Raw genomic sequence first — 25525 nt, forward strand, 5'->3', positions numbered from 1 at the left:
ATGTGCCACAAATGTTGCAGCCCGTGTGCCCTAGGGCTCACGCTCCACAACAAGAGAAGTCCCCGCAACGAGCAGCCCGTGCACCACAGCGAGAGAGGAGCCCCCACGCACCACAAGCAGAGAAAAGCCCTCGCAGAAACGAAGTACCAGCACAGCCAAAAATAAATAAAAATTACAAAAATAAATAAACTGACTGCTTGCAACACATCTGACACCAAATGTTAGCGGTTCCCCCACAAACCAACCAATTTTTCATCTCTTTGTACACTATATGTCCTACAGTTTAATTGCAGTCCTGACACTAATTACTCAGAGTTAGCACATACTGCACAGGTCAAGGGCTCAGTCCCGCATGACTTCCCAATTTAGGCATCAGTCACAAGTAGTGGTGAATGAGAGCAAGACCCTGTAGGGCTCTCCAGCTGCAAGTCCTTTCTGTGCCCCTTGTTTCTTGTTTGTAGAAAATAGGCTTCATTCAACCTCCTTGACCTTCCCTGAGTTCACAGAACTCAGAGAAACACTTTGCTTATTACTACAAAGGATATTATAAAGGAACCAGATGAAGAAGTGCATAGGGTGAGGTTTAGAAGGAACTCAGTGCAGAAGCTTCTATCCCAGTGCAGTTTGGGGTGCATCAGCATACAGACGCATGGCTGTCTTCATCAATCTGGAAGGTCTCTTAACTCCATTACTTAGAGGTTTTGTGAGGTTCTATTATTGATACCTTGGGATGCTTGATTGAATCATAAGCCAAGGAGTTCAGAAAGAAAGAAAGTGAAGTTGCTCAGTTGTGTCTGACTCTTTGTTACCCCATGAACTGTAGCCCACCAGGCTCCTCCATCCATGGGATTTTCCAGGCAAGAATATGGGAGCGGGTTGCCATTTTCTTCTCCAGGGGAGGAGATCAGGATAGGGCCGAAAGTTTCAACCTTCTAATTACCTGATTTGGTTTATCTGGCAACCAGTTTGTATCTGAAGCTATCTAAGGGTCCAACCAGAAGCATTTATATGCTTGCTAGCGTATAAATGATACTCACCAAAAAACCAACCAAACAACCCCTCATCATTCTAGAGATTTAGAAAAGGTATGCAAATTTTAGGAAAAAATTACATAAAATTATTAGTTATTTAAGTTTTAAATGATTAAACACTTACTTATCTGAAAAAGCCTTATCTTCATCATTTCATGTAAGTGGGATGCTGCTGTAAGAAAGGATAATCAGTTGTTAAGAACACAAACTCTGGGGCTTCCCTGGGGGCTCAGTGGTAAAGAATCTGCCTGCCAATGCAGGGGACACAGATTCAATCCCTGCCATGTGCAGGGAAGTTACAATCAAGTTACAATGCTATAACAAAACTCCTTTCAGATCCATCTACTTGTCTATATGAATGAGGTTTTTAGCACTTACATATGTAAGTATGAAAAAAAATAGCAGGAATTCCCTGGTGGTCCAGGGGTTAGGACTTGGTGCTTTCACTATGGTGGCCCAGGTTCAATCCCCGGTCACGGGGGAACTAAGAGCCTTCAAACTGCATAGAATCACCGAAAAAAGTATAGTATTGATATTATGCTGTGTCTCATCTTTTTTATTTTTATTTTTTGCCTTGCTGCACAGGATCTTAGTTTCCTGACCAGGGACTGAAATCATGTCCCCTTCAGTGGAAGCCTAGAGTCTTAACCATTGGACCACAAGGGAAATCCCTTCCCACAAGGGAAGGACACACGGGAATCAGCAACATTCATAAACAGCTATATGTACTAACTGTTTAAAAAGATATAGCTTATTAAAAGATGTAGTTCTCATAAAATGTTACTTTCATGTTTAATAATCACTTATCAATATTTATAGTATGTGGCATTTTGATCAATTCTGCATTAATAGTGGCTCAGGTGGTTAAGAATCTGACTGCAATGTGGGAGATCTGGGAAGATCCCCTGGAGGAGGGAACAGCAACCCACTCCAGTATTCTTGCCTGGAGAATTCCATGGACAGAGGAGCCTGGTGGGCTACAGTCCATGGGGTCGTAAAGAGTCGGACATGACTGAGCGACTAACACCCTTTCAGTAACTGTTGAAAACAGTCATATAGAAGAAAAACATTAACACTTAGAGCCTTATAATCCTAGGAAATGACATTATTTTCTTTAACATATATAGTTGTTTAGAGAGAAGTATGATAAGGTGATCACTAGAAGATGTGTGAACGTAAATATGTCATTTGGAAAAAAATTTATAAGTAGAATGAAAATACTGGATAAAGGAGGAGTGATATGAAATTTCTTACTTCATATGGAGCTTTTTCATCTTTTTTTTTTAAATTGCAGGATAATTGCAATGTTTTTGTGGTCTCTGCCATACATCAGCGTGAATCAGTCATAATCATATATACATCCCCTCTCTCTTGAGCCTCCCCCAACTCCATTCCACCCGTCTAGGCCATCACAGAGCACCAGGGGGCTCCCTGTGTTTTACAGCAGCTTCTTGTTAGTTACCTATTTTACACATTGGAAGGTATACATGTAATGTTACCTTCTCAATTTGACCTGCCCTCTCCTTCTCCCACTGTGTCCACTAGTCTGTTTTCTACGTCTGTGTCTCCATTTCTTCTCTGTAAATAGGTTTCTCAGTACTATTCTTCTAGATTCCATATATATGCATTAATATACGATTTCTCTTTCAGACTTCACTCTGTACAATAGGCTCTAAGTTCATCCACTTCATTAGAACTGACTCAAATGCATTCATTTCTATGGCTGAGTCATATTCAACCACAGCTTCTTTATCCATTCACCTGTCAGTGGACATCTAGGTTGCTTCCAGGTCCCGGCTTTTGTAAATATACTGCAGTGAACATTTGGGTACATGTTTCTTTTAGAATTGTGGCTTTCTCAGGGTATATCTCAGTAGTGGGATTGCTGGTTCATATGGTAGTTTTATTTCTAGTTTGTTAAGGAGTCTCCATACTGTTCACCATAGTGGATGTACCAATTTACATTCCCACTTCATGTCTTCTTAAAATGTATCAGTTAGCTATAGTATTAAATTTCATTGAATACTTTTAAAAAAATTTTATTTCTTGGTAGCACTGCACAGTATGTTAGTTCCCAGACCAAGGGATTGAACCTGCACCCCCTGTAGTGGAAGCACAGAGTCTTAACCACTGGACCACCAGATAAGTCCCACACTGAATACTTTTTAAAAAGCAGTGTAAATATTACTTTCAAACATCAATATTTATAATACATAGCAAATTAGATCCATTACAAACACTTAAGCATTTGGTGAAAATTTTGACATCAGTTAAAAAAATGTGTGCAATCAAGAGAACAAGTAGACAAGCCACAAACTGGGAGAAAATACCAGACATATATGATAAAGGACTTTTATCCAAAATATACAAACAATGAAAAATTCAACAAGAAATTAACAAGCTGATTTAAAAATGAGCAAAAGACCTAAGGTGTCTACCTTGCCAAAGAAAATATTGCTTCCCTGGTGGTTCAGTGGTAAAGAATCTGCCTAACAATGCAGGAGACATGGGGTCAATCTCTGTGTGAAGAAGATCCCCTGGAGAAGGAAGTGGCAACCTACTTCCGTATTCTTGCCTGGGAAGTTTCTTCGACAGAGGAGCCTGGTGGGCTACATTCTGTCCATAAGGTCGCAAAAGAGTCAGCTACGACTTGGTGGCTAAACAACAACAACAAAGAAAACATACAGATGGCCAATAAACATATGAAGGACTTCCCCGGCACTTCCGTGGTTAAGACTCTGAGCTTCCATTGCAGGGGGTGCAGGTTTGATCCCTGATCAGGGAATTAAGAGCCCACATTCCATGTAGTGTGGCCAAAAGTAAAAAAATAAAATAAAAATTATACATATATATAATAAACATATGAAAAGATGTTCAACATTATGTCTTTAGGAAATCCCACTATACCCTTATTAGAGGCCTAAATTCAGAACGCTGACAACACCGGATGCTGATGGGATGAGAAGCAGAGACTCTCATTCATTGTTGATGGAGAGCCAACTGTTACAGCCACTCTGGAAGGCAGTTTGGCAATTTCTTACAAAACTAAACAGAATTAAGGATTCTGATTACCCTTTGCAACGTGTGTTGGGTGGATATTTCTCCACACCATCAAGCAATGCTCAAGACACCAACTGGGTGTCCTACAGTTCAAGTTAACTTTGACGAGATCTACCAGGAGGTTATGTCAGACCCCGCAGGTTAAGAGCTCCTACAAGTCTGCCCAGCCCTTCCTCCCGGCGAGACGCTGGTCACAAGGCTGGGTTGTTCCCTGTGGGCTGCTGCTTCTTTTACCATTTCTTTCTTTGTTTGGCTGCTCTGGGTCTTAGTTGCAACATGTGGGAAATTTCAGTTGGGATATGTGGGATCTAGTTCCCCAGTCAGGGATCAAACCTGGGCACCTACACTGAGAAGATGGAGTCTTAGCCACTGGACCACCAGGGAAGTCCCCGATAACTTCCCAATCATTTACTTCATGTTAGACATCCATACCTGGTGGGATGGTCGAGCCGTAACAGAGGACCTCTATGTTTCTTTTCCACTCAAAACAGTACTTGGTCCAAAATAGGCACAACTGTACATACTTATCAAATAGATAATCTTAGTTATTTCTCCTTTTTCAACTGAAAAAAAAAGTTGACAGTGAGGGTAAGTAAATTTCCAAAATTTAGAGTGTAATAGTCAAATTAGGATTTTAGGTCTATTTGACTTAAAACTCATCCTGAAAATGTATAACATGTCCTGTATCTCAGTGGCACTTAGAATCTAGTGGAGGAAGCTAAGATTAGGTATGTTGAGAAAATGAGATGACAAAGAGTAAGCTACAATATTGGCTGTGGGAAGGAACAGATGCAACTGACACCTTGAAAAGGTCACGATTTGGTGACTGTCCAAATGTGGGAAGGGTGGGAATGAATAGAGCCAAGGATGATGATCAGGCTTTGAGAGAGTAGAAGACCAGGAGAATGATGAAACAGGAAAATTTGGAGCAGGAACTGGAGCTGGATATGAAAATTCAATTTTATTAATGAACCACCAGCAGGCAAGGCAAAAACTCTAAATCCAGGAATCCTATACAAATCATTTATTAATTTCTAAAAAAAATTTTCTTTAAATGTTTGAAATTGTAGTAAACTATACATTAAATTACCATTTATTTGATTTGGGTAATTTTTTTGGCCACACCATGAAGCATGTGGAACTTTCCTGACCAGCAATCAGGAAAATCTATGCCTTTTGCAGTGCAAGCATGGAGGCTTAACCACTGGACCACGAGGGAAGTCCAAAATTTACCGTATTAAAGTGTATATTAATAGTTCAGTGGCATGAAGTACATTAATATTGTGCAACCATCCCCATCATCCATCTATAGAATTTCTCCATCATTCCAAATTGAAACCCATTAAACAGTAACTCCCAATTCCCTCTCCCAGCCCCTGGCAACTAGTATTCTGTTAGGTAGTTAGTCAGACATGATTGAGTCCCTGCCCAAGCCTGGATGGGGTCATCTTTCCATCCCCCACCTGGACACTGGTGATCAGAATATGCCCAGAGATCCTTCCTTTATTTAGTCAAGGACTGCTGAGTTTCCAGCCTTGTCAGGACCAAGCTAGATAAAACTTGACAGCATAGGCTGGTGCAGGCCCACCAAGACCTAAAAGGTGACTCAAAGTAACCTGGAGTTCATTATGCCATATTTATAATAAATGAGCAATGCAGCTTTTGCATTAATCTCCCCCACCCCCCCAACACACACACACACACACACACACACACACACACACACACACCCCATGGGTTTCACTTGGGTGCTTATGGGTAAGTGCATGCACATGAGGAGACAAATTATACAACCTAAAGCTGTCAATCAACTTGCCAGTCAAATGATGCAGGACCCAGGGAGGGACTTTCCACCACTCTGAAAAATCAACCTACCCCGATTGTGGGGCTGCTTCTGGTTTCCAGACAGCCGGCTCTTAGCTTTTCTTGGGAGAGTACTTCCACTTTGCCAATAAAACTCTTGCTCCTTAAGACTGTCTGAGTCTCTCATCTGAATTTTTTCCCTCGAGAGAAGAACCAAAGATATCATCGTTCTACTGGTGAGACTTCTACTTCCTGTCTCTATGAATTTGACTATTGTAGATATCCTGTATAAATGGAATCATACCAAAGAGGAGGAAAATAACTTTTCCCTTACCTTTTTGAGTTCTTGCCTGAGATTCCTTGTAATAAAAGATGGATTAACAAGAGAAAAACAGATAGAAGCTTATTAATATATATCTAGGAAGAATGAGTTACTGAGAAGGCCCAAGCTACCATCTTACATAATGTCTTCAGTAACGATAAAGGAAAGATACTGGGGTGGTGGTGAGAAGAGGCCAGTTATGGGAGGTCACCAGGAAAAGCATGGTAAAAGGGGTAATGTTTGTTTTATAGATTTAAATCAGTATCTTCTTTCTCCAGTAAGATTTCAAGCAATTTAGTCATCTTTCTCTGCCAGATAGAGGGAGATACTTTCATAAATGGAGATTTCCTTTATAAACATATATTTCCATTTCAAAAGGGTAACGTCTTCTGCGTCTGCTGTTTCTTTATTTTTTTAATTTCAATTTTTTAAAAGGACCACCAGCCTTTTCTTTCTTTTTAAAATATTTACTTATTTGGTTGTGCCGGTCTTAGTTTTGGCACATGGGATCTTGACTTGCAGCATGGGGTCTTTAGTTATGGCATGTGAGATCTTTAGTTGCAGCATGCAAAATCTTAGTTTAGGCACGTGGGATTAGTTCCTTGACCAGAGATGGAACATAGGTCCCCTGGACGACCAGGGAAGTCTCTGTCTGCTATTTCTTTAAACAATCAGCTAAAAACCGTCCTTATGTCAAAGAAGCATATTTTGGGGAGCCATTTCTGCTATCCTGCATTTGCACCTTCCCTGAGAAGTTCCTGCCTTTGAAACATCCCCAGAAGATGATTTGGTACATTGCTCCATTTCTCATTGAATTAACCTCTTTATCCTGAGAATAGGTCAGTTAAATTAAAGCGTGTTATCTAATGTCAGGAGGCAGTGATGCAGGTTGGCTTCCAAAGTCACACCTATATGGTACAAGCAATCATGTATTCAGTAAGAGGCATTGCCACAGAAACAGAAGAAAAACAAAGTTAATGGTTAGAAGAGAATATAAACAAAAATTTTGAGTCTAGGGAGCAGTTAGTCAAGATTTCTAGATGGTGGGCTTGAAGCATCTTCAGAGTAAGTAGAGGCAGGAGTAATCTGATAGATTTTCCTGTTATCTCTGGTTGATGTCAGGTGTTCTAGTGAAATATCTGAGTGGGCCACAGAGCAAAAAGCACAAAGTTGGTCTGGATGTGAGATGTTGTGGCAATTTCTCTGAAGTTTATCTCAAGTCATCCAGCTTCAGCTTTGAGAAAATGGCAGTTTTTGTCTTTATGATTTCAAGTAACAAGAGTGGGAAAAATGTGGAAATGTTAGTTTAGTGACAGTTATTGGTGAAAACTAGAAGAATTCAGGATTCAGTCTAATTTGCAGGTAGATAACAAAACCTCTTGGCAGGAAAGCAATGACAAACCTACAGTGTACTGAAAAGCAGAGACATTACTCTGCTGACAAAGGTCTGTATAGTCAAGGCTATGGTCTTTCCAGTGGTCATGTACGGTTGTGAGAGCTGGACTGTAAAGAAGGCAGAACGCCAAAGAATTGATGCCTTTGAAGTGCGGTGCTGAAGACTCCTGAAAGTCCCTTGGACAGCAAGGAGATCAAACCAATCAATCTTAAGGGAGATCAACCCTGAATATTCACTGGAAGGATTGATGCTAAAGCTGAAGCTCCAGTATTTTTGTCATCTTGCGAACAGACAACTCATTAGAAAAGTTCCTGATGCTGGGAAAGATCAAGGGCAGAAGGAGAAAAGGGCATCAGAGGATAAGATTGCTGGACAGCATCACTGATGCAGTGAACATGAACTTGGGCAAACTCCAGGAGGTGAGGGACAGGGAGGCCTGGTGTGCTGCAGTCCATGGCATTGCAAAGAGTTGGACACGACTGGGTGACTGAACAACAACAAAACCTCAAAGGCAATGAACAGGACTAGAATCCAGTATCCACAAATCCAGTTCTATTGAAGATTATTTTTCCTCCCCCACCCACAGTACAGTATTTGTCCTTCTGTGACCACCCCATTTCACTTAGCATAATGTTTTCCAGATTCATCTATGTAGTAACATGTCAGAATCATTCCTTGTAAAGGATATATATGCCACTTTTGTTTATTCATTTATCCATTGACAGGCATTTGGGTTGTTTCTACCTTTTGCTATTTTGAATAATGCTGCTGTGAACATTGGTGTAAAAATATTCATTCCAGTCTCTGCTTTCAATTCTGTTGGGTACATAAAGTTAATAGATAAACTGAGGCATGTTGGAATTTTTAAGATTTTGATCAAACAATAAAAAAGAATTTCAGCAAACATCAGTTCAAATCTGGTTGCTCCTAATTACTGTCAGGAACTAGAGGAAAGGCTTTTATAGGAAAGATGCCAAAGCAAAGCAAGGAAATTACTTGACTGGATACCACTTGTTGACAAAGAAATGCAGAAGGGTGCAATAAGAAGAGTTCATTTGGGGTCTTAGGAATTACAACTCAGGAGACAGATTTTGGTAAAACCCAGTATTGGGGGGAAGAGAAAGTCAAGGGTGTATAAAGGCAAAAGCCACAAGGTTGTTAAAGTTGCCTGCCAAAAACTATGACTGACTGGACACAAGAAAGGAAATATTTGTCTTTAAGGGATATCCTGTAAGGCGTTCTTTCAGGGTAGAGGTTCAATAATTATCTTGAGTTTTAGAACATTGGGCAGATGGTCTGGATGCTTGAATTAAGAGTGAAGTGAAGTAAAAGTCGCTCAGTCGTGTCCGACTCTTTGCAACCCCACAGACTGTACAGTCCATGGGATTCTCCAGGCCAGAATACCAGAGTGGGTAGCCTATTCCTTCTTCAGGGGATCTTCCCGACCCAGGGATCGAACCGGTGTCTCCTGCATTGCAGGTGGATTCTTTACCAACTGAGCTATCAGGGAAGCCCTGAATTAAGAGAGTAAGTGGTGTTAAGTTCAGACTCTACCTAGGCTCACATGTGCATGAGTCACACTTCTTCAGCGGTCTTCTGGCTCCATTTTAGAGAGCTTTCTTAGCAATATCTATTCCATTTTGTTTTTTGCTTCAACAAGCTTAAGCTGAAATATCAATAATCTCAGATATGCAGATGACACCACCCTTATGGCAGAAAGTGAAGAGGAACTAAAAGCCTCTTGATGAAAGTGAAAGTGGAGAGTGAAAAAGTTGGCTTAAAGCTCAACATTCAGAAAATGAAGATCATGGCATCTGGTCCCATCACTTCATGGCAAATAGATGGGGAAACAGTGTCAGACTTTATTTTCTTGGGCTCCAAAATCACTCCAGACGGTGGTTGCAGCCATGAAATTAAAAGACGCTTATTCCTTGGAAGGAAAGTTATGACCAACCTAGATAGCATATTCAAAAGCAGAGATATTACTTTGCCGACTAAGGTCCATCTAGTCAAGGCTATGGTTTTTCCAGTGGTCATGTATGGATGTGAGAGTTGGACTGTGAAGAAGGCTAAGCGCCAAAGAATTGATGCTTTTGAACTGTGGTGTTGGAGAAGACTCTTGAGAGTCCCTTGGACTGCAAGGAGATCCAACCAATCCATTCTGAAGGAGATAGCCCTGGGATTTCTTTGGAAGGAATGATGCTAAAGCTGAAACTCCAGTACTTTGGCCACCTCATGTGAAGAGTTGACTCATTGGAAAAGACTCTGATGCTGGGAGGGATTGGGGGCAGGGAAGAGAAGGAGACGACCGAGGATGAGATGGCTGGATGGTATCACTGACTCGATGGAGTGAGTTTGAGTGAACTCCGGGAGTTGGTGATGGACAGGGAGGCCTGGCATGCTGCAATTCATGGGGTTGACTTGAGCGACTGAACTGAACTGATGCCTTATTTGGGAAAGCCTACTTGCTTATGATTGGTTGTCCTTAGGTTTCCATTACCTCCCTGACTGTGGGCTAGCCAGGTGTGTGTAGGATCTTAACTCCCCACACTAGGGACGGAATCCATGCCCTCTGCATTGGGAGCTCAAAGTCTCACATACAGAACGGCCACGGAAGTCCCTAGGTTTCCATTTCTTAACACTGAGACATTTGCATGCTTCAGTTTTGTTTATACAGGCTTTGCAGGGCATTAGAGCCACCTCAGTCCAACAGCCCCCTTATTTAATTGATTTAAAAATACACAGACGTGGAATTAACTTACTCATGTTTAAGATCCTGTTTAGCTTATATATTCTGTAATAGGGCATATGATCCTTCAAGGAAGGCTGTTGGTTAAAACTCTTGTTTCCTAGAGCCAACAGGAACCTGCTGAAGCTTAAGTTATAAACTTTTCCATACGAGACTAGAACCCTCAAAATGTCAAAAATAAAAACTGTGCAATGTATCTTTGTGATACCCCGAAAGGGTCAGCATTGTGCTTTGCATATAGTAGGTGTTAAGTGTTTGAAAATATATTATTTCCCAATATATTATTTATGATGTATTAATGGGTAATTCTTTTCCAACTGAGCTACCGCGGAGTGGCTCAGAGGTTAAAGCGTCTGCCTCCAATGCGGGAAGAGCTGGGTTTGATCCCTGGGTTGGGAAGATCCCCTGGAGAAGGAAATGGCAACCCACTCCAGTATTCTTGCCTTGGAGAATCCCATGGACTGAGGAGCCTGGTGGGCTGCAGTCCACGGGGTCACAAAGAGTCGGACACGACTGAGTGACTTTACTTTACTTACTAATGGATAATTAATTCATTAGTAAAATCAGATCGAGTCTCTTAAAATAGGACTAAATTCCTCTCCCAACCGCAAAGGCAGCTTCGTTTCTCCTCTCCTCTTTAAGGTCTTCTCTCACATATTAGAAAGAAATAACTTTTGAGGTGTTAGGTTGAATCTCTGCAAGGGAAAGGGCAGACGATAAAGTAACTTTTCTAAGAGGTCAGACACTTGTGTCCCCAGCATGCGGGAGTTACCAGTTGGAGGTTTGCGGACTAAGGTGTCAAGGCTTTTCTGATTTCAGATGTTACCGACAGAGCTTTAGGCAGCCCACGGTCCCCTTTAAGTCCTTGTGGATTGTTCTGGGGAGAGTTGGCCGATTCGGACGCGAGCGGCTGCAGGGCTCGCGCTCAGCCCGGTCGCTCCTCTTGGCACCTTCCATTGGCCGGGACCGTTTTCGGCTCTGCAGCGCACGGGGAGATCCACGAAGCCAACAGCCGCCGGAGCCCGGCGTCCTGCTCGCGGCCCCGGACACGCCGAGCGAGGTGCCGCCTCGGGCCAACAGTCGCGGCTCCTGGCCGACTGAGGCGGGTCGCAGCTGCTCGCGAGGGGGGATGTGGCAGGGGCTGTGGTCCCCCCGCCAATGTGCGGATGGAGACTTAAGACATGGCTCTGGGGCATGAGCCACAGAGGCCGTTAAAGGACACAAACCTGATGTCTTGGAGCTAGGAGCCTAGAGGAAAGGAGCTGAATCCGGAGCTGGGCTCCGGACACCTGCGGCGGAGGAGTAGGCAGTCCCTGGGGGAGTGCCCACCGCGCAAGTGTGGGCGGAGCAGGTGTGGCGGGGGGCGGGTAAAGTCACGTGCTGAGACCGCGCGTGCGCCAGTGTCAAGGGCGGGGCCCGGAGATAAATGCGGCCGCCGCTTTGAGGCACCCGCTCTTCTCCGCAATGTCCGCTGGTTGGCCGCGCGCGGAGGTGCTTCTTATAGAAAGGTAATAGTTGCATCTACTCATGCTCTCTTGAGCTCTCTTGAGGAGGGTTTCCGAGTTACGATTTAGAGAATAACTCAAGTTAGGAGATCGATGTGTCTACATTTTAGACTGAGTTCTAGTTAATAGAGGCAGATGTGCAATAGAGAAGTAAAAATGTAAAATTCAAGGCCAGTAGTGAATTGGATATGTGCTGGAGCATATATACTTCCCTTGTGGCTCAGCTGGTCAAGAATCTGCCTGCAATGCGGGAGACCTTGGCTCAATCCCTGGGTTGGGAAGATCCCCTGGAGAAGGGAAGGGCTACCCACTCCAGTATTCTGGCCGGGAGAATTCCATGGACTGTATAGTCCATGGGGTGGGTCGCAGAGAGTCGGACACGACTGAGTGACTCACGTAGGACACTTTTCTCTTTAAATTTCATTTTGACCACGTGTGAAAGAGTAGTTGAAAGCAATTTGAGTGACGTTGAGGGCTTTAATGAAATAGTCACAACTGATAGAATTGTTCAGTTTTAATCAAGCTGATAGTAAAAGGAAAGAATAGGTGTTATTGCGTGTTTGGTGGAGCGGAAGGTTACTTCGGCTGCCGTACTTTCTTTGCTATTGTCTGAAGCAGTGCTTCCTGGATACATTCTTTGGGTTAAATGATACTTTAATGTGGATTAAAAGTAAAGAGAAGGGAGAAACCTCGCTTTCTTCCTTCCCAATGACCTAGGCAGCAGCTACTTAGTCCAGCTTTTCCTCTGCAAAAACTGATACAGTGTATTTACAGCCTAGTCATTGCTGATTCCTAGGGGTTGAAGGAGACAGCTGCACTTTTGTTTCAACGAAACTTGAAAAGAGTGGCGGAAAACAACATGGAGGTGAGGCTTGCCGTCGGGCCCTTGCTGTGTGACTCCGAAGAGTCATCCCCATGATACACTGTGGGGTACATTCCTCCCTCGCCAACCCTGGGATGTAGGTTCTAGGACACCGCGTGCACACTAGAATTCGCGGATGCCCAAGTCCTTTTTGTAAAATGGTTGTAATTCACATGGTTATTGAGTACTTAGGATGTGGCTTTAACAACTGAAGAAGGGAACTTTAGTAGACTTTAAAATTAATTAAAAGTATTTCATTATTGGAAAAAATGGAAGTATGTTTGGAATAACTTGGGTATGTGAATCTTTTTAAAGGTACCTTTTTTTGACATTCAAATACAGATAAGGCATTTCTGATTTTATCTTGAAATATTTCAGATATATTAGTTAATTATACCTTAAAACTATTAAAAATAGGCTATGAGAAGGTTGCATATTTGCATATTTTTTGAACAACAATGCTCTAGTGTATTTTGGATTCCTTTATAAGACTGTATATACAAGTCAAGAAGCAACAGTTAGAACTGGACATGGAACAACTGATTGGTTCAAAATTGAGAAAGGAGTATGACAAGACTGTATATTGTTATACCTTGCTTATTTAACTTCTATACAGAGTACATCAGGTGAAATACCTACCTGGATAAATCAGAAGCTGGAATCAAGATCAGTGGGAGAAATAGCAACAGTCTCAGATATACAGATGATATCACTCTAATGGCAGAGAGAGAAGAGGAACTAAAGATCCTCTTGATGAGGGTGAAAGAGGGGAGTGAAAAAGTTGGCTTGAAACTCAACATTCAAAACACTAAGATCATGGCATCTGGTCCTGTCACTTCATGGCAAATAGAAGGGGAAAAAGCGGAAGCAGTGACAGAATTTTATTTTCTTGGGCTCCAAAATTACTGCAGATGGTGACTGCAGCCATAAAACTAAAAGATGCTTGCTCCTTGGAAGAAAAGCTATGACAAACCTAGACAGTGTATTAAAAAGCGGAGACATCGCTTTGCTGACAAAGGTCTTAATAGTCAAAGCTATGGTTTTTCCATTAGTCATATACAGATGTGAGAGTTGGACCATAAAGAAGGCGGAGCACCAAAGAACTGAGGCTTTTGAATTGTGGTGCTGCAGAAGACTCTTGAGAATCCCTTGAACTGCAAGGAGATAAGAGCAGTCAATCCTAAAGGAAATCAGTCCTGAATATTCACTGGAAGGACTAATGCTGAAGCTGAAACTCCAATACTTTGGCTATCTGATAGAGTTGACTCATTGAAAAAGACCCTGTTGTTGGGAAAGATTGAAGGCAAAAGGAGAAAGGTGCAGCAGAGGATGAGATGGTTAGAAAGCATCACTGACTCAGTGGATATGATTTTGAATTTGAGCAAACTCTAGGAGTTAATGAAGGATGGGGAGCCTGACATGCTACAGTTCACGGGATTGCAAAGAGTCAGACATGACTTAGCGACTAAAAAACACCAACAATAATTTAGGAACAACAGTAACAGTAGTTATGGATTAATCATGACATTATTTTGTAATGGGAGTCATGTCAAGGAAATTTTGACATTTGTAAAAGGAAAACTACTTAGGGGAGAGAGGTGGGGCCCAACCCTATGCAATAGACCCCTGGGGATATATAGCATGTAAGCAGAGTAAGGGAATCAGTGGATGGAAAAGAGAGGAGAACCTCATCAATGATATGGGGTTCTTGCTAAACCTATTTGATAGGATTCTGAAGGTGGGCCAGTGTGATCACATATTGAGGTGGGGGATGAAGTGTGTGATCATGTGTGGGTGACTTAGCAGGGATACCTGCTAAAACCGTGGTAGGCCAGCCAAAGACAGGACAGGGTTCAGGAAGGTGTAGTCAAAAGAGGGCACAGTCTTAAGTCCAGTTTGGTTAAGGAGAGTCTGTCGGTTATAGACAGTTTCTAGCCTCCTGACCACCTGGACCCCAGGGCTTCCCTGGTGTTTTAGTGGTAAAGAATCTGCCTGCCAGCGCAGGATACACAGGTTCAGTCCCTAGGTCTGGAAGATCGCCTGGAGAAAGAAGTGGTAACCCACTCCAGTATTCTTACCTGGAGAATTCCATGGACAGAGGAGCCTGGTGGGCTAGAGTTGGACACGACTTAGCATGTATGCACTAGCTGGACCCCAGGCCTTGCAGTTCAGTGTGGCTAGGAGACTTATTGTTTTATTAAATGAATTCATAAGTAATTTTCCCTTCAGCTGACCCTGAGTTATAGGGGGGCATTAAAGTCAAATAATAATTTAAAAGACATGAAAGGAGGCTTAGATGAAATGAAGTGTGGAGGAATTCAAGGGCCTTAGGATTTGAGGTGATTCAAGGGCCTATGTATTCTATGAAGTGGTTGGGGGAAATAAAACTTATCTCTTATTTAATTCCTAAAGTCATGCATGATTAGAACACTTACCTTTTTTTTTGTTGTTGTTGTTATTTATAAACTTTCAGTGCAATAGTGTGGTTGATGGAAACGTTGAAGAAGTTCCCAGTAAGAAGGTAATTAAATTTAATCCTCCATTATACAAACAACGTTACCAATTCGTTAAAAATTTAGTGGAGCAACATCAACCCAAGAAGGTAGGTATTTCTCTTTCCAGATATTTGCTAATAATGCCTTCTGTAATGCTTTGTCAAATAAAAATATCTTAATAAGGACCTAGCGAGTAAGCAGAGGCTATACAAAAGGACTTTTGCAAGGAGGGAAAGGATTTGCAATAGGGAGAGCATCTGTCTTCATGGGCAAAAAGGAATTTTATAGAGAGGAGGGTGAGAAGTCAGATAAAAGAGTGGTGTAATTGGATAGTGGAAGGTGTGAACCCTGAAACCAGCCTATTACCTAGGAGCAGTCTTGGCTAAATGCAGTCCAATGTTCAGGGGCCTGGAGGGAGGAGAGAATTTGGGGACAAGTAGTCAAGGTAATCATTCTAAGCAAAGAATGGGAACACTAGGCAACATCTGTGAGTGTGGGCAAGATGGTACCTTCTGAAAACTCTTTGTGGAAATACAAAGCATGGGGGATTAGCGCACAGAGCTCAGGTAAAATTCAACATTGCAAGTTTCAGATGTGAAGGAGATCTTGACATTTTACCACTGGATGTGATCTTCATGTGGTTCACATTTCTAGAGCATTTAGTCCACACATCAGGTAGACAAGTCTTGTGGACATAGATACTGTGGTTTTTTTTTAACTAGATAATAATGGTGGGGGAAGGCAAGGAGCACTTGGTTGGCATCCATCCGCTTTCCCTTTGTAGCAGAGGTATGTGATCAGTGTTGGCACTGGATTCTGTCTTGGTAACACTTCCCTTCTGTGCCAGTGTTTGGATTCTGTTTATAAAAAAATATTTCATTTATAGATTTGGCTGTGCCAGGTCTGTCTTAGTTGCAGCATATGGGATCCAGTTCCCTGATCAGGGACTGAATCCGGGTTCCCTGCATTTGGAAGCATGGAGTCTTAGTCACCGGACCACCAGGGAAGTCCAGTGTTTGGGTTTCATAGGACCAGGGAAACTGCTAGCTCAGTGAACATCTGAAGTCTGTAGGGCCAGTTACAGGCTAAAGGATGAGTGACTTCTTAAGAAAATGGTAGCTTCTCTCACGAATTAAGTTAACCTCTACAGACTTCTCTCTGCTAGGTGGTTTACAGTTAGTGATAGGGCTCATATATACTTAGTATAGTTTCAGCTCCATTCTTTCTTTATACTATTCAGTTCAGTCGCTCAGTCGTGTCCGACTCTTTGCGACCCCATGAATCGCAGCACGCCAGGCCTCCCTGTCCATCACCATCTCCCGGAGTTCACTCAGACTCACGTCCATCGAGTCAGTGATGCCATCCAGCCATCTCATCCTCGGTCGTCCCCTTCTCCTCCTGCCCCCAGTCCCTCCCAGCATCAGAGTCTTTTCCAATGAGTCAACTCTTCGCATGAGGTGGCCAAAGTATTGGAGTTTCAGCTTTAGCATCATTCCTTCCAAAGAAATCCTAGGGCGGATCTCCTTCAGAATGGACTGGTTGGATCTTGCAGTCCAAGGGACTCTCAAGAGTCTTCTCCAACACCACAGTTCAAAAGCATCAATTCTTCGGCGCTCAGCCTTCTTCACAGTCCAACTCTCACATCCATATATGACCACAGGAAAAACCATAGCCTTGACTAGACGGACTTTAGTCAGCAAAGTAATGTCTCTGCTTTTGAATATACTATTTAGGTTGGTCATAACTTTCCTTCCAAGGAGTAAGCGTCTTTGAATTTCATGGCTGCTATACTATTTAAAAATTAGTGCAGCTCAGTGCTTCTGTGATACGCTTTCTGTAGTTAAGATTTTCCTTTTTCATTTCTGTGTTCCCCTTCTCCCACCATTCCATAAATGTGCCTGCCTCAAAGAGGAAAATTGATGAATAACCATGGGTGCAACTCAGATAGTGTATCTTTTTGGGTATAGGTACTTTTAAGTGTTTGTCATGAGTTATCTTCATTTGCTCTTTTCATAAAGTAGAGTTCAGAAATATATAGATAACTCTCTGTGGTTAATGAAGACTATTGTGTGATTAAGAAAGTCAGATATAATAAAAATCTTAAGAATGTATGTGAATATAAATTAAGAGGATTAGATTAACAGATTAGACTATATCCTAGTGTGTTTGGTCAGTATCCTTTTTTAAATCTTGAGGCTTCTCAGAGGCACAGACCCCCTCTTGGAACACTTGCCTGTCATAGGTGCTGTTCCTATGCCAGGCCCCTAGAATTTTCCTTGAAAACGGAATTCGTTTATTTATTTCTGATTATTTGGTTTTTCTTGTGCTGGGTCTTCACTTCTGTGTGGGCTTCTCATTGGGGTGGCTTCTCTTGTTGCAGAACACAGGCTCTAGACTGCGGGTTTAGTAACTGTGGTGCATGGGCTTAGCTGCCCCTGCGGCATGTGGAATCTTCCCAGACCAGGGATCAAATCTGTGTCCCCTGCATTGGCAGGCCGGTTCTTAACCACTGGACCACCAGGGAACTCCATGAATTAGTTTATTGTCCAAACACTGTGGTAGGTCTTGGGAAGTTAACAGGACCTATTTTTTCTCCCCAGGTTTTCAATGTATCAGGTTAATTTCCTTTTTATTTTTCTACCAAAAAGATATGTAATTTTTCTACCAAAAAGATATTATATAGTTTTTCTGGTACCCAACTCTTTCTGGAAAAAAAAATGCATGATCATATGTGATTTCTGGCTGTAATGTCTTTGAAATAACATTCTTTCTCATCTACAGGTTGCAGACTTGGGGTGTGGTGATGTTTGCCTCTTAGCGATCTTAAAATACCAAAAATGCGTTGAAGAGCTTGTTGGAGTAGATATCAATGAGGGGAGACTTAAGTGGAATGGGTAATACTGAATTCTCTAAAATAATTATGCATTAATCTAAAACTAGTAGTAGTGGCACTATTAATTATAGTTAGATGAAGTGTTTTTTTTTTCTTGGCCACGCCATGCAGTTATGGGATCTTAGTTCCCCGCCCAGGGATTGAATCCAAGCCCTTGGCAGTGAAAGTTTGGAGTCCTAACCAATGGATTGCCAGAGAATTCCCAGATGAAGTGTTTACTTACACCAGCTCTATACAGCTTGTTTAAAAGAAGGCACTATGAGAGCTGCAGGCTCACCAAATAATGCCTTTACCATGACACTAATTGGTTGTATGTTGTGAATAATACCTAGAAGTTCTGTTTACCTGTGTAGAAAGTATAGCCTCAATCAGTAATTAAAGCCATCAAAGCACTGCAAATTCAGTTTCAAATGGCAAAGTCCAAACACCAAGATACCATAGCAAAGGATCTAAATTGCCACAGCACTGGGGCAGAGGCCCAAGGCCTCCTTCAGTTTGAATGAGTTGCTTGCTCATATATGACTTCCAGAGATCCTTTTAAGAATGTTTTTCTTCTAAAGAACAAAAAATTGAAAATCACTGATCCAAAGTGAGGAGAGAGAACCAACAGTATTAATAATGAGAGCAATATCAAATATAAAAATCTTGTTCTCATCAGCCATTTAATGCCCATGAGAGAGGAAGTTACCCTAGGACCTTGTGCTTAATACAGCAATTCATGGAAATGGGCTATGTCAGACTTAACCAGTGTAGGCAGGAGATAATTTATCAGAGGATCAGAGTTTCTGTAGCTGGTAAGATATTCTAAATAGATTATGTATGTTCAAGTGTTCCTTCTGCAATAATGCTTTGCAGGTCAAGGCTGTCCCCATGTGTAGGGGATCATCTGGATCCCCGAGAGCTGGATTTAGCGATTACCTTGTATCATGGCTCTGTTTTAGAGAAAGACTGTCGTTTGCTGGGATTTGACTTGGCAGCATGTATTGAATTGTAAGTATGAAACTGGTTCTTACTATACACATTCATTTGAAAAATGTGAATTAATCAGTTCCAGTAAAGGTAGTATCCTAAATATTTGTCATAATCTGAGTTATTTGTGGAGAAAATTGCTTGTCAGTTGGGCCTAGGTTTTCACTGGCTTTTTGTTTAGAGATGACTTTAAGTTTATAGGTTAAGATAGAAAATGTATATAGTACCACGAACACCCATCTCCTTTATCCTGATTCACAGGTGAACATTTTCTGTATTTTTTTAATCTTATGTAAATGTGCTCTCTTGTTGTTTTCCCTCAGTCTCCCTCTCCCTCCACGCATTTTTTTTTCTGAACCATGTAAGTGTAGGTTTTACTCTTTGCCCCTAATAAATTCAGTATTAAATAGCCAGTTCCCTTTTTGTTATTGGTGGTGCCTCATGGCTTGCAGGATTTTAGTTTTCTGACCAGGGATTGAACCCAGGCAATAGGAGTGCAAGCACCAAGTCCTAACTACTGGACCACCAGGCAGTTCCATGGTTCTCTTTATTTTTAGTAGGAGTATTTTTCAGCTTTGGCTCTTAATGATTAGATTCCTGGAATACAGTAGAGCTCTGTATTTGGGTCCTCAGGTCATTCCATCTGGAGGCACTAATGTCTGTTTGTCCCTGGGGAGGTTAATTTTGATCTCTCCAGTCAAGGTGTGTTTGTGCTTGCTTAGCTGTATAATTACTGCCTTCCAGCCCCAAATAAGCAGCGTGGAGACTGCACACCATGCACAGACCTTGTTACTCATCCATATTTCCCCCCTAAGCTTGCCTATATTATATGGTGGTAAATGTTTTTTTGTGGTTTCAGCAGTTCTGTGTATTTATTAGTCAGGAGCCCTCCCACCTCAGTTATTTATCATCAGTGTGAACTCATGAAGTCCTGTTTTTTTTTTTTTTTAATGGATTGTGACTAACTTTATTTTGTTACCCAGATCCTCCCATGATTGGTCAACAGCAGTGGAGGGGTCCTTTCAAGCTGGCATCTGTGTCCTTGTGATATGTCTGTGTCCTTGTGATATATTACTTCCTGTTATAACAAGATGTACCAGACTGGTTGTCTACTTTTCCTTTCTAATCTGCCATTTCTGGTTTCTTTTAATGGGAAATGGTATTCAGAAACTAAAATATACCTCTAAATGACCTTTTAATAGTAGTTAAGTGTCTTATTCTAGGGTCAGTTTGCCTACTATTGTGTCCAGATTTCCAGTGTTTATAACGTGTTCTCTAGAGCAGAGTGTTTTTATTTCTTTTGTATTTCCTATTGCCTGGCATACAGTAGGTGCCTAATGTTTGAAATGACTGACAGAGAACATTAGAACATTGGTTGAAGAGCAAGGCGCAGTGATTAGTGTCATCCATGTGTAGCCTGGGTTTGAATGTCATTTATAAGATTGAATATTCCATTGTATATATCAGTTTGCTTATCCATCATTTGCTTATTTTTAACTGCCTTTTGGCTATTGTGAAAGACATCAAACCGTGTTTCTCTTATCTGGTCTGAGAGGTCCATGGTTAGACATTGTTTTGCTAAATCAGTTAGGGAGCTACTTGCAGATGAAGCTAGGTTTCATTATATCTTTCTCACTGACCACTTTAGAATAGAACATTTTGATTCAGAAGATCTGGCGAAGTTTCCTGAAGTTGTCTTTGGGTACATGTCTCCAGCCATGATTGTCATCAGCACACCAAACTTTGAATTCAATTCCCTGTTACCATGTGCAGTCTTTAGAGATTCAGATCACAAATTTGAGTGGAGCAGAATGCAGTTTCAGACCTGGTGAGTTCTTACGTGTCTTTTTTTGTGTGTGTGACTACACTGGAGTTTTAAACCATACGAAATCTTAGTATCTATGGTTACCGTAATAAGTTATTTCTTACTTTATTCCAATAAAATTGATTCCCAGAATGCAACTTAGCATATAATCACGAAGGAACTACCACATTTGGGCATTTATTTTCTCTGTCGAGTGTGGAAAGTGTGTGAGCACTGGTGCCTTTCATGTGAAGGTATTGGGAGTTATCTCCCAGAATGGCGTGACAGATGGTCATGTCCTGGCAAAACTGCAAACCCAAATAGGAGCTGGGATTATAGCCCTTCTGGTTTCCTTGTCCCTGCACACTGTTCCATATTCTTACAGTTACTGGGAAACTGACACTCATTGCCTTAATGCTCTTTGCAGAAATAAGCAAACCCAGTGATATGGCCTTACGTGATGTAGGAATTGCAGTTTATTTTAACTTGTAATTTTTATGTTCTTCTAGAAGTGGTTGCTTTAGTTTAGAAAATCATCTTTTCTCTTTGTTTTGACTTTTAGGGCTTTAGATGTGGCCAGTCGCTACAATTACTCAGTGGAGTTTACTGGTGTGGGGGAACCACCTACAGGAGCTGAGGATGTTGGCTATTGTACCCAGATAGGGGTCTTCCGGAAAAAAGCAGAAGCAGCTGAACTGGCTGGTTTGGAGCATCATGGAGAACATGTTTATGAAGTTGTGAGTGTTCTTTGTATTCTCAGAGCAAGTTCATTTACTGGGATGGCGAGATGAGTCCCCACTAGAGAGAAGTGTGAATGAGGTTCTTTTGAGGAGAATCCCATGCCCCATGATCTCTCAAAGCATGTTACAGAGATGATCTCCTGGTGTCTTGGAAATACTTCTCCAGCAACTGCACACTCCACCCCACCACCTTTGTAATCTGTTAGGAAAGAAGGAAAACAGCAGCAGTTTCTGTGTAGCTTGATTCAGGACATGACTTGAAATTGAGTCTTGAAGCTTGTCAGACCCATTTTGTTTGAGGAGGTGTGTATGGTAAAGAATATATTGAAGAATATCTATATGCCAGGAATTTTTGACCCTCATAATTGGGACATTCACAATAGGTAAGGTTTGATGTGTTCATATGCTTAATTATATATACAGTTAATTCTAATGTGCTAAAAAGTTACTAGTGGTTTTGAAAATTTTTCTTCTATTCCAAGTCTTTTCTTTTTGCTTCTTCAGGTTTATACAACCTCATACCCAAGTTTACAGCAAATAAATTACCGTAGACGTGTGGTGATTTATCTAGTGTACCGAGAAGTGAGCAGATTGAGACGGAAATACCAAGTGAGTTTGAGACAGGATGAATTGGAGGCTGAGTTCGTAGCCCCTGGCAACCAGACAGGAAAATTCACCTCAGACCTTCCAGTTCCAGTACTCACTGAAGATGACAAAGCCATGGAGATGGCTCCCCAACCTTTCTGTATTGAAGATAAGTTTTACGTACCTCTGCAAAGAATCATTGCTTATCCCAGGCTGGGGCACTTATGCGGTAATGTAGAGAAGCTGAGAGAGTTCCTTGGTGACGTGATTGAACTGAACTGTGATGGTTCTGCGGTGAAGGTTGACTTGAACGACTGTAGTGACTTTTGAGCCATCCTTACTTCCTTAAATTCAGGATCTGTGCAATAATTGGGCTCATTTAGAATTTAAACGTTGTGCAGTCATAATTGAGGTAGCTTTTCATTTTAAAATCACCTAACGTTTATGGTTTTTGGTGTGTGTGTGTTGAATATTGATATTAAAGAGTTTTAAAGAAAACTGAATTATCCAGTAGTGTTTAAAACCTTTTTCCAGGGGGTTCAGTTCAGTTCAATTGCTCAGTCGTGTCCGACTCTTTGCGACCCCATGAATCGCACCATGCCAGGCCTCCCTGTCCATCACCAACTCCCGGAGTTCACTCAGACTCACGTCCATCAAGTCAGTGATACCATCCAGCCATCTCATCCTCTGTCATCCCCTTCTCCTCCTGCCCCCAATCCCTCCCAGCATCAGAGTCTTTTCCAATGAGTCAATTCTTCGCGTGAGGTGGCCAAAGTACTGGAGTTTCAGCTTTAGCATTATTTCTTCCAAAGAAATCCCAGGGCTGATCTCCTTCAGAATGGACTGGTTGGATCTCCTTGCAGTCCAAGGGACTCTCAAGAGTCTTCTCCAACACCACAGTTCAAAAGCATCAATTCTTCAGTGCTCAACCTACTTCACAGTCCAACTCTCACATCCATGCATGACTACTGGAAAAATCATAGCCTTGACTAGACGGACCTTAGTCGGCAAAGTAATATCTCTGCTTTTGAATATGCTATCTAGGTTGGTCATAACTTTTCTTCCAAGGAGTAAGTGTCTTTTAATTTCATGGCTGCAGTCACCATCTGCAGTGATTTTGGAGCCCCCCAAAATAGAGTCTGACATTGTTTCCACTGTTTCCCCATCTATTTCCCATGAGGTGATGGGACTAGATGCCATGATCTTTGTTTTCTGAATGTTGAGCTTTAAGCCAACTTTTTCACTCTCCACTTTCACTTTCATCAAGAGGCTTTTTAATTCCTCTTCACCTTCTGCCATAAGGGTGGTGTCATCTGCATATCTGAGGTGATTGATATTTCTCCCAGCAATCTTGATTCCAGCTTGTGTTTCTTCCGCCCAGCATTTCTCATGATATACTCTGCATATAAGTTAAATAAACAGGGTGACAATATATAGCCTTGACATACTCCTTTTCCTATTTGGAACCAGTCTGTTGTTCCATGTCCAGTTATAACTGTTGCTTCCTGACCTGCATACAGGTTTCTCAAGAGGCAGGTCAGGTGGTCTGGTATTCCCATCTCTTTCAGAATTTTCCACAGTTTACTGTGATCCACACTGTCAAAGGCTTTGGCATAGTCAATAAAGCAGAAATAGATGTTTTTCTGGAACTCTCTTGCCTTTTCCATGATCCAGTGGATGTTGGCAATTTGATCTCTGGTTCCTCTGCCTTTTCTAAAACCAGCTTGAACATCAGGAAGTTCACGTATTGCTGAAGCCTGGCTTGGAGAATTTTGAGCATTACTTTACTAGCATGTGAGATGAGTGCAATTGTGCGGTAGTTTGCGCATTCTTTGGCATTGCCTTTCTTTGGGATTGGAATGAAAACTGACCTTTGCCAGTCCTGTGGCCACTGCTGAGTTTTCCAAATTTGCTGGCATATTGAGTGCAGCACTTTCACAGCATCATCTTTCAGGATTTGAAATAGCTCCACTGGAATTCCATCACCTCCACTAGCTTTGTTCGTAGTGATGCTTTCTAAGGCCCACTTGACTTCACATTCCAGGATGTCTTGCTCTAGATGAGTGATCACACCATCGTGATTATCTGGGTTGTGAAGATCTTTTTTGTATAGTTCTTCTGTGTATTCTTGCCACCTCTTCTTAATATCTTCTGCTTCTGTTAGGTCCAGACCATTTCTGTCCTTTATCGAGCCCATCTTTGCATGAAATGTTCCCTTGGTATCTCTTATTTTCTTGAAGAGATCTTCAGTCTTTCCCATTCTGTTGTTTTCCTCTATTTCTTTGCATTCATCGCTGAGGAAGGCTTTCTTATCTCTTCTTGCTATTCTTTGGAACTCTGCATTCAGATGCTTATATCTTTCCTTTTCTCCTTTGCTTTTCGCCTCTCTTCTTTTCACAGCTATTTGTAAGGTCTCCCCAGACAGCCATTTTGCTCTTTTGCATTTCTTTTCCATGGGAATGGTCGTGATCTCTGTCTCCTGTACAGTGTCACGAACCTCATTCCATAGTTCATCAGGCACTCTATCTATCAGATCTAGGCCCTTAAATCTATTTCTCACTTCCACTGTATAATCTTAAGGGATTTGATTTAGGTCATACCTGAATGGTCTAGTGGTTTTCCGTACTTTCTTCAGTTTAAGTCTGAATTTGGTAATAAGGAGTTCATGATCTGAGCCACAGTCAGCTCCTGGTCTTGTTTTTTTTGACTGTATAGAGCTTCTCCATCTTTGGCTGCAAAGAATATAATCAATCTGATTTCGGTGTTGACCATCTGGTGATGTCCATGTGTAGAGTCTTCTCTTGTGTTGTTGGAACGGGTGTTTGGTACGACCAGTGCATTTTCTTGGCAAAACTTTATTAGAGTCTTTGCCCTGCTTCATTCTGCATTCCAAGGCCAAATTTGCCTGTTACTCCAGATGTTTCTTGACTTCCTACTTTTGCATTCCAGTCCCCTATAATGAAAATGACATCTTTTTTGGGTGTTAGTTCTAAAAGGTCTTGTAGGTCTTCATAGAACCGTTCAACTTCAACTTCTTCAGTGTTACTGGTTGGGGCATAGACTTGGATTACTGTGATACTGAATGGTTTGCCTTGGAAATGAACAGAGATCATTCTGTCGTTTTTGAGATTGCATCCAAGTACTGCATTTCGGACTCTTTTGTTGACCATGATGGCTACTCCATTTCTTCTGAGGGATTCCTGCCTGCAGTAGTAGATATAATGGTCATCTGAGTTAAATCCACCATTCCAGTCCATTTTAGTTCGCTGATTCCTAGAATGTCGACGTTCACTCTTGTCATCTCTTGTTTG

The 25525-nt window shown here is 41.8% G+C and overlaps 1 protein-coding gene across 1 annotated transcript; it reads left to right on the top strand.

Moving 5' to 3' along the window:
• HENMT1 (HEN methyltransferase 1) lies at positions 1 to 22819 on the top strand. The gene is made up of 10 exons (XM_040231912.1): positions 1 to 143; positions 11181 to 11463; positions 11606 to 11869; positions 12663 to 12731; positions 15202 to 15330; positions 18005 to 18117; positions 18972 to 19106; positions 20734 to 20913; positions 21452 to 21626; positions 22134 to 22819. Exons 1-10 carry the CDS (start codon positions 1 to 3, stop codon positions 22542 to 22544), a joined length of 1902 nt encoding a protein of 633 aa, XP_040087846.1. The 3' UTR covers positions 22545 to 22819.
• Positions 22820 to 25525: the final 2706 nt, after the last annotated feature.

Source organism: Oryx dammah, unplaced genomic scaffold (assembly GCF_014754425.2).
Source record: "Oryx dammah isolate SB20612 unplaced genomic scaffold, SCBI_Odam_1.1 HiC_scaffold_28, whole genome shotgun sequence".
Classification (NCBI taxonomy): Eukaryota; Metazoa; Chordata; class Mammalia; order Artiodactyla; family Bovidae; genus Oryx; species Oryx dammah.